The following is a 17,960-nucleotide window of genomic DNA, read 5'->3' on the forward strand; positions in this document are numbered from 1 at the left end:
TCTTCTCACTGACTTCTCCTATCTCTAACATCACTAAGAAGGGAATGAGCGCCAAGGTGTGGACTCCTGAGGCAGAGTCCGCATTCAATAGCCTGAAGAGTGCCTTCACGTCAGCCTCTATCCTCCATCATCCAGATGTCTCTCTACAGTTCTTGTTGGAGGTGGACGCATCCTCTGTCGGTGCTGGTGCACTCCTGTTCCAGAGAAGCTCCAAGGGCAAGTCAATGGTATGTGGATATTTTTCTAAGCTCTTCTCTTCCACAGAATGCAACTACTCGATTGGGGATCGGGAGTTACTTGCCATCTCTTGAGGAGTGGAGACATCTACTAGAGGGCGCAGCTCATCCCATCCTGATTTTTACGGACCATAAGAACCTTACCTATCTTCAGACGGCCCAACGGCTGAACCCTCGTCAGGCCAGGTGGTCACTGTTCTTTACCAGGTTCCAGTTTGAGCTCCATTATCGCCCAGCCGACAAGAATGTGAGGGCCAATGCCTTGACCAGGTTTTTCGAGACAAAAGACACCATGGAGATTCCACAGAACATCATTGATCAGTCTTGCATTATCTCTGACAATCCCCTGCAAGTTGGGGACATTGCTCCAGGGAGGACATTTGTGCGCCTGGCTGACCGTGGAAGAATCCTCCGCTGTGGACACTCCTCTAGACTGGAAGGTCACGCAGGGACCCGTAAGACTCGGGATCTGATTTCTCGTCATTTCTGGTGGCCCACGCTGCCCAAGGAACCTCCATCCTGCTGGCGGTCGACCGCATGAAGCGGAAGGCGGACACAAGGAGAAGAGAACCCCCTCAGGTTACCCGTCAAAGCTACTAGGATATGCCTACCACGGCTGTGGTGGTGATGGCATGCTAGGAAACTCCAAGAAGAACTATGTATGGGCAAGGTTATCCATATGTTATATTTGTTTAATAAAGCTGTGGCCGACTCCCACTTCCCCCACAATACAGTTTTTGTGTCTTTATTATATTATTGAAAAATATGTATACTTCATGCAGGCGCTGGGTCAAGGGTTTACTATCTCCCATCCTGCCAGTCAATGCAGAGCAAGCAGTAGAAGTGGGCCCCAGGCCAACCTCAACATATGCTGATACCCCCTGCTGCGCTATACTAATGTATCTTTGCTATCTGGACACAGGTTCAGTCAAATTAGAGGAAAAACATAATGGTTAAGTGGAACTCTGTATACTTTACATCAAATGTAAAACATTAATTTTACCAGTGATAGATGTACACAGATGATTTTGTCTCATTCTCCTAGAAATGACAAAACTAAAGATCAGAAGTCAGTTTGGATCCTGGATATTGTATATTTCTGCCTTCTGTGGACCGAAAACGGTAATATCTCATAAAATTATTTTAATTTCATATTTCATTTCTCACCTTTGCAAGCAAAAAGGGTCCTACTACATTTGTGTTGTAAACATTCAAGAAGTCAGCAGAGTCCGCAGATTCAAGAGTGCTGTCTGGCATGATCCCTGCATTATTAATCAATAGATTAAGCCCTGATCCATTGAGATGTTTTTCCACTTCTTTTACAGCCTCTTTGACACTATTGGCATCTGTGGTTTCTATAAAAACAAAGCAAAATTATTACAATATTTAGAAGTTATCTACGTTTGGCGTGAAAAGGACAATGTTGTTGTCTTTGTTTTTTTTGTTTTTTTACTCAAGTACCACTAATGAATGGTTTCCAAAAGTAATATTAGACAAAGGAAACTCTACTAAACACAGATTTTAACTTATTACTTCACTTATTGAAGGAGAAAAATCTTCCAGCACTCACATCATCCATCATAAAAAGTATTGGCACCCTTAGAATATGTCCACATTTAGTTAACACGCTGCAGATTTTGCATCTAACATTGTGTACGGTAATTCTGTAGCATATTACAGTAAGGCGGGATTCACACGACCGGGTCGGGTCCGAGCCCGAGTGCCGGCCGGTAAAATCGGCCATTCTGCCCGGCCGGTTTGCATAAAGTTATGCATCCGTGCCGGGCCGGGCAGATCCGGACAGTGACATCAGCGGCAGCTCCTGAAGGGGAATCCCCATGTGTTCGGGGATTCCGCTTCAGGAGTTTCCCCTGATGTCACTGCCCAGATATGGACAGAGACATCAAGCGCTCTGTCCAGGAGCGGAATCCCCGAACACACGGGGATTCCGCTCCTTCAAGGAGCTAAAGTGCGGCTAGCACATAGCAGAGCAGGGAGATACCTCCCCGCTCTGCTATAGTGGCGTCGCTGCAGTAGTAGCAGCAGCAGCAGCAGCAGCTGCTGCTACTAGCAGCGCCATCGAAGGTGTCGCCGAGCCAGGGTGCTTTTAACAAGCAGGGGAAGGGAGCCAGCGCAGCGCTCCCTCCACCTGCTGTACACCCCGGCCCTGCAACACAGTGTGCAGCGATGCCATTCGTCAGAATGGCATCAACTCCTCCTCCTCACATGCACTCTGCGCTGTGAGGAGGAGGAGATAGAGCGCAAGCCACGGGAAACCCGGCCATCACTCGGAACACATTCCGGTGATGGCCGTGTAATACCCGGCCCCATAGACTTCTATGGGAGCCGGGCGGCCGGGTGTCCGGGCAAAGATAGAGCATGTCCTATTTTTTGACGGCCGGATTTTCCGGCCGTCAAAAAATCGGTCGTGTGAATAGCCCCATTAGGGGTCTATCATTCCTAATGCAGCCGGGTGCCGGCCGATTTATGAACGGCCGGCACCCGGACGGGAAACCCTGCCGTGTGAATGAGGCCTAACTGCGGGGAAATCGCCGCAAAAAACGCCACTGCTATTTGTTGCGAATTTTACCTCCCCATTAAATTCAATGGGGAAAACCCGCAACAAATAAGCAGCGTTTACGCAAATACAATTGACAAGTTGCGGAATAATATTCCGCACCACAGGTCAATATCGAAACGTTTTTTCCACTCAGTATTTACGCAGCGTGTGGATGAGATTTGTTTTATCTCATCCACTTTGCTGCTACTGTATACTGCTGCGTTATTTTCTCAACAAATTCTGATGTGGAAAATTCGCAGTATTTACGCAACGTGTGAACTGACCCTTAGGGTTCCGTCAGATGTGGCAGATTTTGTTTAATGGAACGGATTTACAATCAGGCTATGTTCACATGCTTAACAAAAAACATCTGTAAAATACAGAGCTGTTTTCAAGGGGAAACAGCCCATAATTTTCAGCCGTTTTTTTATTAGGATATGTTCACACGCAGTAGCAAAATAAGTCTGAAATTTTCAGACGTTTTTGTAACTACTCGCGTTTTTCGCGGCGTATTTTACGGACGTTATTGGAGCTGTTTTTCAATGGAGTCAATGAAAAGCGGCTCCAAATACGTCCCAAGAAGTGACATGCACTTCTTTGACGCGGGCGTCTTTTTACGCGCCATCTTTTGACAGCGATGCGTAAAATTACACCCCGTGGGAACAGAACATCGTAAAACCCATTGAAAGCAATGGGCAGATGTTTGTAGGCGTAATGGAGACGTTTTTTCAGGCGTAATTCGAATAAAACGCAGAATTACGGCTGAAAACAGTGCATGTGAACATACCCTTAATCAATAATTTTTTACGGCTGTTTTTGTAGCTGTTTTTTTTATCGAGACAATAAAAAATGGCTACAAAAACGGCTCAAGAAGTGACATGCACTTCTTTTTTACGGGGCGTTTTTTTATGCGCCGTTTTTACAAACGGCCACGTAAACGAACGCCCCGTGACTGCATCCTTAGGCCTTATTTATACGAATCTGTTATACGTCCGTGTTACGCACGTGATTTTCACGAGCGTTGCACGGACCTATGTTACTGAATAGGGCCGTTCAGACTGTCAGTGAATTTCATGCAGCGTATGTGCGCTGTGTAAAACTCATGACATGTCCTATATTTGGCATTGTTTCGTGCAGCACGCACCCATTGAAGTCACTTCCGGGTGCCGCGCGTGATGCGCGCTACAGTAGTAAAATAAATGAACGAAAACTGAAAAGCACCACGTGCTTTTCTGTTTGTAAACATAAAACCAGAGTGTCATAATGATGCCGGCTGCGCGAAATTCACGCAGCCACTCACCATATGCTGATACCACACGGACCTTTTGTGCGCGCAAAACCGACACGTTCGTGTGAATAAGGCCTTACTCTATTATTTTCACACAGCTTAAAATATACAGTTCCCCCAAACACAACATTTGAAAATCGTGGCAGGGGCGCTTGGAAAGTGTCATGTTTTTTGTTTTTTTAAGAGTGACTATAAGGGTATGTGCACACACACTAATTACGTCCGTAATTGATGTACGTATTTCGGCCGCAAGTAGTGGACCGAACTCAGTGCAGGGAGCCGGGCTCCTAGCATCATACATATGTACGATGCTAGGAGTCCCTGCCTCTCCGTGGAACTACTGTCCCATACTGAAAACATGATTACAGTACGGGACAGTTGTCCTGCAGAGAGGCAGGGACTCCTAGCATCGTATATAACTATGATGCTAGGAGCCCGACTCCCTGCACTGTGTTCGGTCCGGTACTTGCGGCCGAAATACGTCCGTAAATTACGGACGTAATTAGTGTGTGTGCACATACCCTAATTGGCACACCACCACTAGCCAATGTTTTTATACTATGTCCACAAGTAGCGTAATTGGTGCGGTTCTTCTGTCCGGTTGTGTGGGCGGAAAATTTGCAGCATAATACAGTAGCAGCAAAGTATATGAGATTCAAAAATCTCATCCCCACGCTGCGGAAAATTGTCCTGCAAAAAATAACCTGTGGTGCAGATTTTTTAACCCACAGCATGTCAATTTATGCTGCGGAATGGTTGCATACTTGTTGGGTATTTTCCCCATTAAGTTCAATGGGGAAGTGAAAAACCACATTAAATAGCAAATGTTGCGATATTTGATGCAGAAAAGCTGCGAATTTGCAGCAAAAATCGCAAGTAGGGGAAAAGAAACATATTTACACTTTAACATATTCAGGCCTCATGCACACGGGCGTGCCCAAAATCACGGCCCGCGACTGCGGGCATGGCCGGCTGTGGGCAGCATTTTCGGGCCGTGCTCCCATACAGAGTTTTACGGACGTGTGCATGGGGCCTTACTCTGGAACAAAACCTAATCACAGTAGGCTGGCAATTCAGAGACCAGACAAGGGAGCAGGGATGCATTGCTACACGGAGAGGAGAATATTGGGGTTTTTTTTATGCCGTCTTCTGTTGTGCACAGGGGCAAATATGACCAATTTGGCAATAATTCCCAGCGGAGTTGAATTTGCTGCAGAGTTTTCTAAATTCGACCCATGTACAAGTGTACCCATGTACAAGTGTACAAAAATGGCATTTAGGCGGAAACGAAGTTAAAATAGTATTAACAATACAGAAATTCACATGCTACAAGGGATTAAAAGTGCGTAACAAATGGTAGTGGACTAGGTCTCTTCCGGGAGGCTGAACCAGACAAGACAGGAAGGGGGGGACGACAGTAGGAAGAGAGGGGGGGGATCAATAGACTGATTGAGGACAGAACCCTCTGTGTGGTTGGTCAAGGCTCTATCCCGAGGATGGGTCACAAATGAATTTAAATCGGTCTAGGGAGTTATGTGAAGCAGTCATGTGTTCCATAATGCGGATTTCTCTAATCCTAGTCAGCAATCAGTGGTAGTGGGAGGTGTGGTTTGTCTCCACTTCCACGCAATCAGGGTTTTAGCTGCTGTGAGGAAGTGTTAAAATAGGCGAGCTAACTGTTTCCCTATTGACCGAGGAGGGACATTTAGCAAGTAATGTAGGGGATCCAAGGGAATATCTTGCTGTATCACCGCATTTGTCAGATTCCTAGCCTCCAACCAAAACTGTTTCACAAGGGGGCATTCCCAAAAAATATGAAATATGGTACACAACTGACTCCGGCCTTGCCAACAATCTGATGGGATATTTGGATTGAAGATATGTAAAAGGACAGGAGTGTGATACCCGAACATAAGGATTTTGTATTGATTTTCTTTGTATGTTGTACAAAGGGAAGTTTTAGCTACAGATCTGTATTTTATCCTCCACTGTTTTATTGGGAGAGGGGGTTGGTAATAGGAAATACCACAAGCGAGACAGATTTTTACAGTTCTGTTGATCTCTAATTATAACATTGGACAAGGAGAGTCAATGTCGGGAACCCTGCAACTAGGAGCATTGTACACGTTTTTCTTGTTGGAATGTGCCAGCATTCGACCTGTTTTATATAAAAGGTGCATTGATACTTTGGAAATGTATGCAAACCTCGTTGGAACACATACCTAACTTTATTACAACCACTTTTGGATATTTTGCAGCAAGATCATTCAGCTTCTGTGAAAATAAAGATATTTGGTTATAAATTGACAGAGATTATTAGATAAAACTACTAATATCAATGATGCCAAATGTAATCATGTATTTTTCTAAGCTATAGATTTCCAAAAGAGATATCCCAATGCTTTCATATGAACTTCATGTATAGGATTATAGAAAACTAATATATTATATCCTATCATGTGTGAAACGGTCTGCTAGGGCCCTGTATCTAAGCCTATCAGGTGTGATACTGTCTGCTGGGACCCTGTAAGCTTATCATGTGTGATACTGTCTACTGGGCACTGTATCTAAGCCTATCATGTGTTCATGAAATTAATCAATTAAACGGATAGCATATGGAAATCCCCAAAAAATACACAACTAGTGCCTTGCCGGGCTACCTGGTTGATGGCTTTCCCTAAAACTAGCTTTTAATAAAAAACAATACGTTGAAAGTTTCACCAAACACACTGACTGCCATTTTTATTTAAAAAAAAAACAAAAAAACACTTCCATAGCCTTTAACCCTTGCCCTGGGCCTGAACTCTGGGGGAGGATGCTGTTCTCCATCACTTCTAGGATACCTTATTCATTTGTCTGTCGATTGGCTCCCATTTATTGCAGCTGCCATAAAGCACATATAGCAAGGTTTGGTTTTTTTTAAAAATAAAAAAAATAGCTACATTTAAAACAAGAACAATCACATTATTTTTCATCTACGGAATTACATATAATTAATGAAAGAACAATTAAATACATGAAACATAAATATGTTTAATTGGATACTAATTTTTCAAACAACTTCAAATAGCAATGCTAATCTAATAGTATACCTGATATATATCAACTTTGTAATTTACTTACTGTTAAAATTTAGTTGTTTTATCCATGCAAATTCTTTGTGAAGTTGCTGCCACTCGGTGTCTCCCTTCCTGTAATCTGCTGTCTACCCCCTGTTGTCATCCAAAATCTGTCCCTCCTTACAGAACAGAGGAGACAGATTGCAGGAAGTGAAGTGTGTGGGGGCATCTCTACACCGCTTGGATTTAGAGGTCTATGGAGAGGGGACTGAAGGAGGAGGGAGCAGAGAGAGAGGGAGACACACACACACACACACACACAGACACACTGCCCCTAGAAATCTATGGAGAGAGGAGGGTGGAGAAGGAAGTGGTGACACAGGCAGCTGGTAGGAGTTATATGTCACCCCAGTGCTGGATTCTCAGCTACACTACTCATTACTCCTCATGTGGCTGCTAATATATATATATGTATATATATATATATATATATATATATATATATATATATATATATATATATACATGGCAAATGTACTGGCTACTAGGGTAGCAGGTTTCTCCTCTTCTCTATATGTGCAGTGTATAGAAAACTTGATATCTGTTAGGCTACACTAGCTCAGGAGAAATGGATAATTAGAGATAGAGCCTGCAGAGGGGAAGACTGCTAAAAATGCTAATTACGAGTAATATAATGGCCAGAAAAAGCGTTCCTCATGTAAACACATATGACAGCTTATTCTAAGGGCAGATACAGACGGACGTTGCGTTTTTGCGCGCGCAAACAACGCAGCGTTTTGCGCGCGCAAAAACCATTTGACAGCTGCGTGTGTCATCCGTGTATGATGCGCGGCTGCGTGATTTTCGCGCAGCCGACATCATAGAGATGAGGCTAGTCGACGCCCGTCACTGTCCAAGGTGCTGAAAGAGCTAACTCTTTCAGCACCCTCGACAGTGAATGCCGAACACAATATCGAAAAACCTGTTGAAAAAAAAGAAAAAGTTCGTACTTACCGAGAACTTCCCAGCCGTTGCCTTGGTGACGCGTCCTTGGTGACGCGTCCTTGGTGACGCGCCTCTCGACATGGGGCCCCACCTCCCTGGATGACGCGCCAGTCCATGTGACCGCTGCAGCCTGTGCTTGGCCCGTGATTGGCTGGAGCTGTCACTTGGACTGAATTGTCATCCCGGGAGGTCAGACTGGAGGAAGAAGCTGGGAGTTATCGGTAAGTCAGAACTTCGGTTTTTTTTCTACAGGTTCATGTATATTGGGATCGGAAGTCACTGTCCATGGTGCTGAAACAGTTTAACTCTTTCAGCACCATGGACAGTGACTATCTCCTGACGTCGCGTACCGATAATTTCTTTGCCGGGTTCGGCCAAAACGAGTTCGGCCGAACCCGGTGAAGTTCGGTTCGCTTGTCCGGCTTCACTCATCGCAAAGACACTCCGTTTGGATGTTCGGAAACAGAAAAGCACGTGGTGCTTTTCTGTTTACATTCATCCTTTTGACAGCTGGTGCGCTGTTTCAGTCGGCTCGCACGGAAGTGCTTCCGTGCAACCTGCGTGGTTTTTACGCACCCATTGACTTCAATGGGTGCGTGATGCGCGAAATACGCAGAGTTATTGAACCTGTCGCGCTTTTTGCGCAGCAGACAAACGCTGCGCAAAAAGCACGGACTGTCTGTACTGCCCCATAGACTTGTATTGGTCCATGCGTGCCGCGTGAAAACCACGCGGCCCACACGGACCGAATACACGCTCGTGTGAATCCCCCCTAAGAAGTCATCTGAAAAGGTAGGTATGCTTTAACATTTCACGAAATATCATCAAGAGATTTAATAGATAACATTTTATTTTAAAGATGACTTGTCAACTTCCCTGTTTTACTAAATATTAGCATTTCCCATAAAAATAACAATTCTTTAGCATATTTTGTTAGAACTTTGCTCTGTGTCGTTCCCCTGATTTTCTACGTCCCTACATAGTCTGACATTGTACGATCACTGTTAGGCTTCATTTACATTTGCGCCAGGGTCCCATTCCAATGTTCCGTCTGAGTTTTCCGTCGGAACGGGACACTGACTGACACAAGTGGAAACCATAGGTTTTTCCTTTTCCATCACCAGTGACTTCAATGGTGACGGATCCGGTGCCAATGGTTTGCGTTTGTGTCCGTTGTGCAAGGGTTCCGTCATTTTGACTGAATCAATAGCGTAGTCAACAGCGCTATTGATTCCATGAAAGTGATGGAACCCTTGCACAACGGAGACAAGCAGAAAGCATTGGCACCAGATCGTCACCATTGAAATCAATGGTGATGAAAATGGACACCTATGTTTTCCGTTTGTGTCAGTCAGGGCTCCGTTCCAACGGAAAACTCAGACGGAACATCGGAACGAAGCCCTGACGGAGTTGTGAACGAAGCCTAAACAGTTTTAGAGAGCGTAAGTAAACACCTTATTGATAAGGGAACTGGTCACACCCAGCTACCAATTTATTTATACATTTCAAGGAGGCATATCAGAGAAACAGTATAATTCAGAGTTCAAAGAAAAGGCGCTACAGCATTGTTATTTTATATGGAATACTATTATTTATTAAGGCCTGTTCACATCTGCGTTGGAGGCTCCCTTAGGGGCCTCCCTCGCAGATCTGGCAGAGATTACCGGAGAAAATAGCACAGCATGCTGGGCTATTGTCTCCAGTAAAACGACTGACACCCCAAAGGAAAGCCAAAGGAAACCATTAAAGTCAATGGGTTCCGTTGGCTGCCGGTGGTATCCGTCGTACAAAGGAACCATTGCCTCCGTTATTGACGTGTTCTGCTCCTCTTACATAGCAGAACAGCACAACACACCGACGCAGGTGTGAACAAAACCTAAGACAGACATGTCAGGACAGTTAATAGGTCCTTTTTAAATTTAATGTCTACCCTTTTATCATGTAATTATAGGTCTAACATTCTTTACTGATACCTTTCTTAAGGTTATAGTTAGTACGGGTGGAAAAATACATAAGTCCATCAAGTTTAACCAAGGGACAGGAGAAAATATGGAACTTTGTTTTATCCCTATTGATCCAGGGGAACATTAAAAAAAAAAAAGAAAATACAAATAAAAAACAAACAAACCCACACACAATGTATGAACCAATCTGCCCTAAAAAGAAAAAATGTCCCTTCTGATCCCAAGTGGAGATGAGACTGGATTAAAACAAGAATTCTACACATTGACAAAGGAGCTGATATTTTTTTGTTCTCAGAAATGATATAAGCATTTTTTGAAGACCTCCTGCTGTGACCAGCTCTATTCCACAGATTCACAGTTCTCACAGTAAAGCAGACTTGTCGCCTCTGGAGATTGTACCTTATTTTCTCCAGATGGAGGGAGCGCCCCCTTGTCTTTCGAGGGGATTTTACATTGAACTGGCTTTTACCATATTTTTTGTACGGGCCATTTATATATTTATAAAATTCAGAGCTCTACTTTTGTGCTCCAAATCCCCTGCCTGGCTTCTTACAGTCAAAGAGTGCTCAGGAGCTTACAGCATTCTGTTTTATTATTGGCACAGAGCTACTTTTGTTATTTAGTTGCCTATTTTCTGGAGGTCAGACAGTACAAAGTTCCTCATGTTGTTCCTCAAATTCTTAAGACACCCACCTAGAATCGTATATAGACTATCCTTCAGCCCGGCAAAGATCACGTTTACTGCCCTAACTTTGTATATAAATATTCTGGCCGAGGCAGAGTGGCTTGTAGTGCCCTTCCCCCCTTGGTAACCAGCACCCGGGGGAAAAAGCCCTACCCCCAGTACTTCCCGATGTCGCACGCAGAGCAGCCTCTTCTAGTCTCCAACAGTGTGGTCTAACCAAAGGTACCACAGATGCTCTATGCTACGTTTATAGCCGTAGTATTTGCACATCAAATTCAGAACAGCAGGTCTTGTGTCTGAGAGAAAATGTATGTGACAGGAAGTGTAGAAACCGTCAGACATTGAGCATCTGTGAAGAGACACATGACATCACATGGAGTGTTGTGTAATGGCAGGGGTATTTTTGGGGTAAAAATTTCTCCCTGACTCCTGTCCGCAGCTCTTCTCCTCAGGCTAGGTTCACACGACCTATTTTCAGACGTAAACGAGGCGTATTATGCCTCGTTTTACGTCTGAAAATAGGGCTACAATACGTCGGCAAACATCTGCCCATTCATTTGAATGGGTTTGCCGACGTATTGTGCAGACGACCTGTCATTTACGCGTCGTCGTTTGACAGCTGTCAAACGACGACGCGTAAATTGACTGCCTCGGCAAAGAAGTGCAGGACACTTCTTTGCAACGTAATTTGAGCCGTTCTTCATTGAACTCAATGAAGAGCAGCTCAAGATATACGAGCGTCACAGACGCCTCGTATATTACGAGGAGGAGCATTTACGGCTGAAACGACGCAGCTGTTTTCTCCTGAAAACAGGCTGTCATTTCAGCCGTAAAAGCCAGCTAGCGTGTGCACATACCCTCAAGCTGTTGCACATACAGTCTGCCTGTAATGCTGTCTGTCATCTGCTGGTGAAAGTGACCATACTGTACGGACAACAGTTGGGTCAGAGAGGAAGAAAGAACTCCAGTGTCTTCACATCGCTGCTAACTTGAGCAGTCCTGTCCTCAGGTGCCCACCTTCCCCTGTGGAAATCCAGCTGAAAAGAAAGTCTGTGTATGTGTCACAGTGTGTATATATGTGTTTTTTTTAATATTAAGTGTGTCTGTGTATGTGTGTGTGTGTATATATATATATATATATATATATATACACACACATATATACAGGTGTGTGTGTGTGTGTGTGTGTGTGTGTGTGTGTGTGTGTTTGTGTCAAAGTGTGTATATATGTTTGAATTTACTATGTGTGTATGTGTTTGTACAAATATATGTATATGCTGTGTGTGTTTTTTTTGTATGGCCGTGAACCCCACCCTATTTACAAAATCCTCTGTACGCTCATGGTTACCAGGAGTAGTTGGCAGCTTGTCGGACATCACTGTGAATGAGTAGAATTGTAAACATTAAGGCTACGTTTACACAGGGTGGATACGCTGCATAAAGGTACACAGCGTATCAGCCCTGGCGGCCGCAGGGAATTCCGGCCAAAAAACCGCACCAAATTTGTGGTGCAGTTTTTCAGCCGCAATGTCCGTTGCGAAAAACTGCATGTAAAAACAAAACACATACTTACCCTCTATGTCCTGCAGACCGGCCTCCTGGGATGACGTTTTATCCAAATTTGACCACTGCAGCCTGTAATTGGCTGCAGCGGTCACATGGAATGAAACGTCATCTCAGGAGGCTGGCCTGGATGAAGAAGCACAGAATTCTGGGTAAGTATAAGATTTTTTTGCGCCCGAATCACAGCTTTTCCACTGAAAAAAACGCAACATCTGCTATTTGCTGCGGGTTTTACCTCCCATTGAATCCAATTGGGAAAACCCGCAACACAGAAGCAGCAATTACGCAAATACAATTGACAAACTATGGATTCAAAACTCAGGTCAATTTTGGAGCGTTTTTTCCGCTCATCATTTACACAGCAAGTGGATGAAATTTGTTCATAACTCATCCACATTGAATTATTTTTTAATCTCAAATGCAAATAGACACTAAGATACCTAGGCCTCGTTCCCATCTACGTTGAAGGCTCCATTAGGGGCATCAATCACAGATACAACCGCAAATACAAGAAACAACAGCACAGCATGCTGCACTATTGTTTCCGGTAAAACAACGGACAGCATGAAGGAAACCCGACCAAACTCATTAAAGTCTATGGGTTCTGTCGGGCACCAATAATGTCCATCATGAAACGGAAATGGTCCTTCTGGTATTTTCGTTGCTCTGCTGCTCTGAGGGAGGAGAGCAATGAATACACTGGCGTAAATATTGGTAATAAACTTATCACCAATATTCCACAAGACTTTCAGATAATCATAACTCTTTATGATCAGAAATCTGACTTTCTATTTAGGAATTCAAATTTTGGGGTTTATTTTGCAAACACTTGTATTGAAAGTACAAATTGAAGGACAACTAATAAATTTTTTTGTTTAGAAATCTAAAGATTTGAATAATATGTTATTTTCTGATGATACATTCCATTTAAGGCATTGGCTAATTTGTTCCAATTTGCCAATTGGAATCAGTAGAAAGAACTTACAGTCTTATGCATCTGGATTTTTAGCCACGGGCTCTGGGAGGCTTTAATAACAGACATATTGTTATCACAAGCATAACATCTTCATTTTCCTTTATGAAGGATTGTCATACATAGCCTACGTAATAAAGAATGTGCATGAAAATGTTCTAAGATGTCCACATCCCTGAGAGATATAACTCCAGGTTAAATTATTAGCTCTGATACAGCAGCCCATACACACAATGACAACATTCAGGAAAACTGCTGCATGGAAATTGACAAAAGCTCTTTAAAAGCATATATCTATAAAAGCAATTTGACTCAAACTTACAAAATCTGCTCAACCCATTAAGCCATCGTGACATAATTATACGTCATGCATTGGTTTATAATAAACCGCAAAGAACGAAGGAGAAACAGTGATGCAGCACCAGGTAATTTAAAGGAAACAAGGTTCCAATTTTATTTCAAGACTATTTTTGCTAACCACCCTTGCATTTGGAATTTTTAAGAAGTCTTGAAATAAAAAACCTTGTTCCTTTTAAATTACCTGCCACTGGATCACTGTTTCTCCTTCGTTCTTTGCTGTTTCTACCGTGTGCCGTCACGAAGATCCGATCGCAGCCCGTACTGAAGACCTGCTATTGGTGAGCTGGGGGATTTCTTCCACATTTTCTTTTATAATAAACCACCATGACCTACAGTTCCGCCGTAGTGATCGTGCGGGCACAGAAGATGTGTTCGATCAATCACCACAGGAGCTTGGCGTTGACTGACAACCAGGCTCCCAAAGCAATGACCGGAATGGGAGATAACACTGATCTCGGCCGTATGAACCCTTAAATGCCGGTGTTAATAGTAACATTTAAGTGGTTTGACAGCTGTAGGGGACACCCTCTGTACCCCATGATGGTTTGCCATGGCAACCAGGAGCCTAACAAAGGCACCCAGGCATACCATGCCTCTATGCCTATTAAGCCATGTTAGAGGCACAGCCTAATTGACTGCCTGTCAGTTTTACACTGACAGGCAATCATGCTTTAGTATACTAAGTATGGGCATCCAACACTGGTAAAATTGCTGTTTTTTTCCATCCCCCCAGAAAGAGTTAATAAATGTTAATCAATAAGTCATATGTACCTCAAAATGGTACCATTGAAAACCACAACTCATCTGTAAAGGATTTGCCTGACACAGCTTCTGTGTCGACGCCCGTGGTTAATCAGCCTGCATCTGTTCCTAGGTCTGCTCGAGTGATTCATTATGCTACCACTCAGGCTGGTAGGCTGAGGAGTGGGAGAACCTATCACAGCCTGGCCAGATGGTTCTAGCTCCCGCCCTTGGTCTACTTATACCTTCATTTGCTGCTTGTCCTGTGCCTGTGATTCTCTTGGTTCCTGGCTCTGCTGTTCCTGCTATTACCATTGACCTCTGCTTCATATTGACCCTGGCTTGACTGAATATCCTCCTGCTCTGCTTTTGCTACCACGTACTCTCCTGGTTTGACTCGGCTCGTTCACTATTCTTGTTGCTCTCGGTGTTGCCGTGGGCAACTGCCCCACTTCCCTTAGCTTCTGAGTACCCCTGTCTGTTTGTCTGTCGTGCACTTATTGAGCGTAGGGACCGTCGCCCAGCTATACGCCATCGCCTAGGACGGGCTGTGCAAGTAGGCAGGGACTGAGTGGCGGGTAGATTAGGGCTCACCTGTCCGTCTCCCTATCCCGTCATTACATCATCTCGCAAAAAAAAAGCCCTCATACAGCTACGTTGACTGAAAAATAAAAAGGTTATGGTTCTCTGAATACGGCTATGCAAAAACGAAAAAACTCCTGCAGACCTTTATGCCAGAATAGGCTTGGTACATTAAACTCTTCCCGATGTATGATGTGTACTTACATCATAGCCGGGTAGGGGAAGTATGGAGCGGGCTCACAGGCTTAGCTTGCTTCATACAACGCTGATGTCGGCTGTATGTTACAGCCAACACTTCACTGCAACGAGCCCGTTAGTTTAACCCTTTAGATGCCGCGGTCAATAGTGACCGCGGCATCTAAAGCGTTAGAAAGAGAGGGGCGACCCCTTCTGACAGCCCACCAGCCCCTCTTGATGCAATCGTGGGGTGCCGATGGTTAACATGGCAGCCTGGGGGCCTAATGAAGGCCACCAATGGGGCTTAATAGGTGCCTATATTAGTATCGCTGATTCAAGTCCCTAAGGGGACTAGTAAAAATCAGTTAAATAAAGTTTTTCTATGTACAAAAAAAAATAAAATGTTTTAAAAAAAAAAAAAACAACCCTTTGTTTTCTGGTCACTTCATCCCCCACAAAAAAAAGGAATAAATATGATCAAAAACTTGCATGGTTAGATTAAACACTACAGCTCATCCTACAAAAAAGCCCTCGTTCTGCTCAATCGACTGGAAAATAAAAAGTTATGGCTCTCAGAATTTGGTGGCACAAAATAATTATTTACAATTAGTTTTTTTTCCTTGTAAAAGTAGTAAAATATAAAAAAAACTACATAAATCTGGTATCGCCGTAATTCTATTGACCCACAAAATAAATTTAACATGTTGTTTTAACGGAAGCACAAAAAACAATGGAGGAATTGCTGTTTTTTTTTTTTCATTTTCCACCCCACAAAGAATTTTTTCTTGTTTCCTAGTACATTATATGGTATAATAAATGGTGCCATGAAAAATTACAACTTGTCTCGCAAAAATCAAGCCCTTATAGGGCTATAGCAATGTAAAAATAAAAAAAGGCTAAGGTTTTTGGAAGGTGGGGCGGAAAAATAAAAAATTTAGATCCGAAAAATGGCTGCGGCAGGAAGGTATTAAGGGAACCTATCACCCATAACTTTTCCTGGCAATAGCAGCTGATTGTGGAGGGTTTCAGAAGCCAGACCTGCAGTGATTAGCTGATTGCTGGGACAGCTTCATTAAAAAACGGGCTTGTCTTGTGACACTATGATTGAGGGACAATTCTTTTAAGGGTAATAGCTGTATAATAGAACTGGGAATGATCCATTCCCTGCAATGAGGTATGGTTTATAGTGGGTAAACTATATATGACTAGCATTAGGACTATTCTAGTGCAATATGTGGGGTTATACTTATTGTACGTGGTGTTCTGAAAGAATGTGTGTTGTATAGTTGACAAAGGATATTCCTGGGAATGTAGGTCTGGTGCAGGGGGTTGCTACTGTGGGTGGGGGTATCAATAAGACAAAACATTGTTTCTTTAAAAAACATAATTCAAGAAGCTACTTCTGGCTGGCCTCCTTGTCATTCCATTTCTAAAGAGATCACTATTGATTATGTCTTACTTCAGAAGAGAATCTATTATAGACGGGTACTGTCATTTCAATTGTGGCAAATGGGACGATAAGGGCAGGTCACATTTCTAAAAAAAAAAAAAAAAATTCAGGCTATTCAAATTAATTTCTTTACTTGTTCATTTGTCTAAGAAGCTGCTGCGTCAACCGCCTACCATGCTGCAAAGTGGTGTCTGAGAGCCACTTACTATTATGCCTTCAATGTGTTTGCCTTAAGGTTTGCCAAGGGGAGAATCATGAAGATATCTTTGATAAAGTTTTGCTCAAAAAATAGAAAATCTACTCGATGTAATGATAACTTTTAGTTATTTGAACAGAACGTTAAGCTGTAAATATAATTTTACCTTATTTTGAGGAGAGCTAGGATCTCGACAGGTTGCAAAGATTTGTTTAGGGGGGCTTCGTTGCTCTATGAGCTGCTGGACAAGTTCATATCCAATTCCTCGGTTGCATCCAGTAATAAGAATTCTCTCAGCCATGTTGCCTTCTTACTGATGGATTTTTTCTGTGTGAGACACAATGGTGTGCTTTCACCACTTTTAAGGAGCAGTGAGACATAGTGACTCAGCATAGTTGTGTGTTAACTTATCTCTCTAGGAGTGGTTCAAGAACCAGATTCAACAAGTAAAAAGCATATTCCAGGGGATTTAAAAGAAATATTTAGCTCCTTCAGGTTTTCCACAAGTGGTTTGGAACTGCAGTGCGTCTCAGATTCTGCATAGTAAAAGAAACTGTTCGAGTGTATTTATAAGGCTTCGTTCACATCTGCGTCAGGGCTCCGTTCTGACGTTCCGTCGGAAGCTTTCTGTCAGAACGGAGCCCTGACTGAAACAAACGGAAACCATAGGTTTCCATTTGCATCACCATTGATTTCAATGGTGACGGATCCGGTGCACATGGTTTCCGTTTGTCTCAGTTGCGCAAGGTTTCCATCGTTTTGACGGAATGAATAGTGCAGTCGACTACAGTATTGCTTCTGTCAAAATGACAGAACCCCTGCACATCTGAGACAATCAGAAACCATTTGAACCGGATCCGTCACCATTGAAATCAATGGTGATGCAAACGGAAAGCTCATACGGAACGTCAGAAAGGAGCCCTGACGCAATTGTGAACGAAGCCTAAGAAAGGTACAAAAAAATAGATGGTGCACTTCTACAGTAGCAAAACATCCTTGTATTTTGTAAGCTAGCCCGACATAGGCCGTATAAATGAGCGGCGATCAAAGAGACAGCTCGTTGATCGGCGCTTGTTTGCTCCTTTTACAAGGAGATATGTAAGAAGACAAGTGATCATTAC

The 17,960-nt window shown here is 43.4% G+C and overlaps 1 protein-coding gene across 1 annotated transcript in view; it reads right to left on the reverse strand.

Moving 5' to 3' along the window:
* LOC142660309 (C-signal-like) overlaps nucleotides 1-17,211 on the reverse strand; it is a 32,977-nt gene extending 15,766 nt beyond the window's left edge. Inside the window, exons 1-3 of the mRNA XM_075836907.1 lie at nucleotides 17,006-17,211; nucleotides 6,307-6,358; nucleotides 1,404-1,591 (exon numbers count right to left, since the gene is read on the reverse strand). Of these exons, the coding sequence (XP_075693022.1) occupies nucleotides 1,404-1,591; nucleotides 6,307-6,358; nucleotides 17,006-17,140 (375 nt within the window). The 5' untranslated portion in view covers nucleotides 17,141-17,211. The remainder of the gene's footprint in view (nucleotides 1-1,403; nucleotides 1,592-6,306; nucleotides 6,359-17,005) is intronic.
* Nucleotides 17,212-17,960: the final 749 nt, after the last annotated feature.

Source organism: Rhinoderma darwinii, chromosome 9, assembly GCF_050947455.1.
Source record: "Rhinoderma darwinii isolate aRhiDar2 chromosome 9, aRhiDar2.hap1, whole genome shotgun sequence".
NCBI classification, from domain to species: Eukaryota; Metazoa; Chordata; class Amphibia; order Anura; family Rhinodermatidae; genus Rhinoderma; species Rhinoderma darwinii.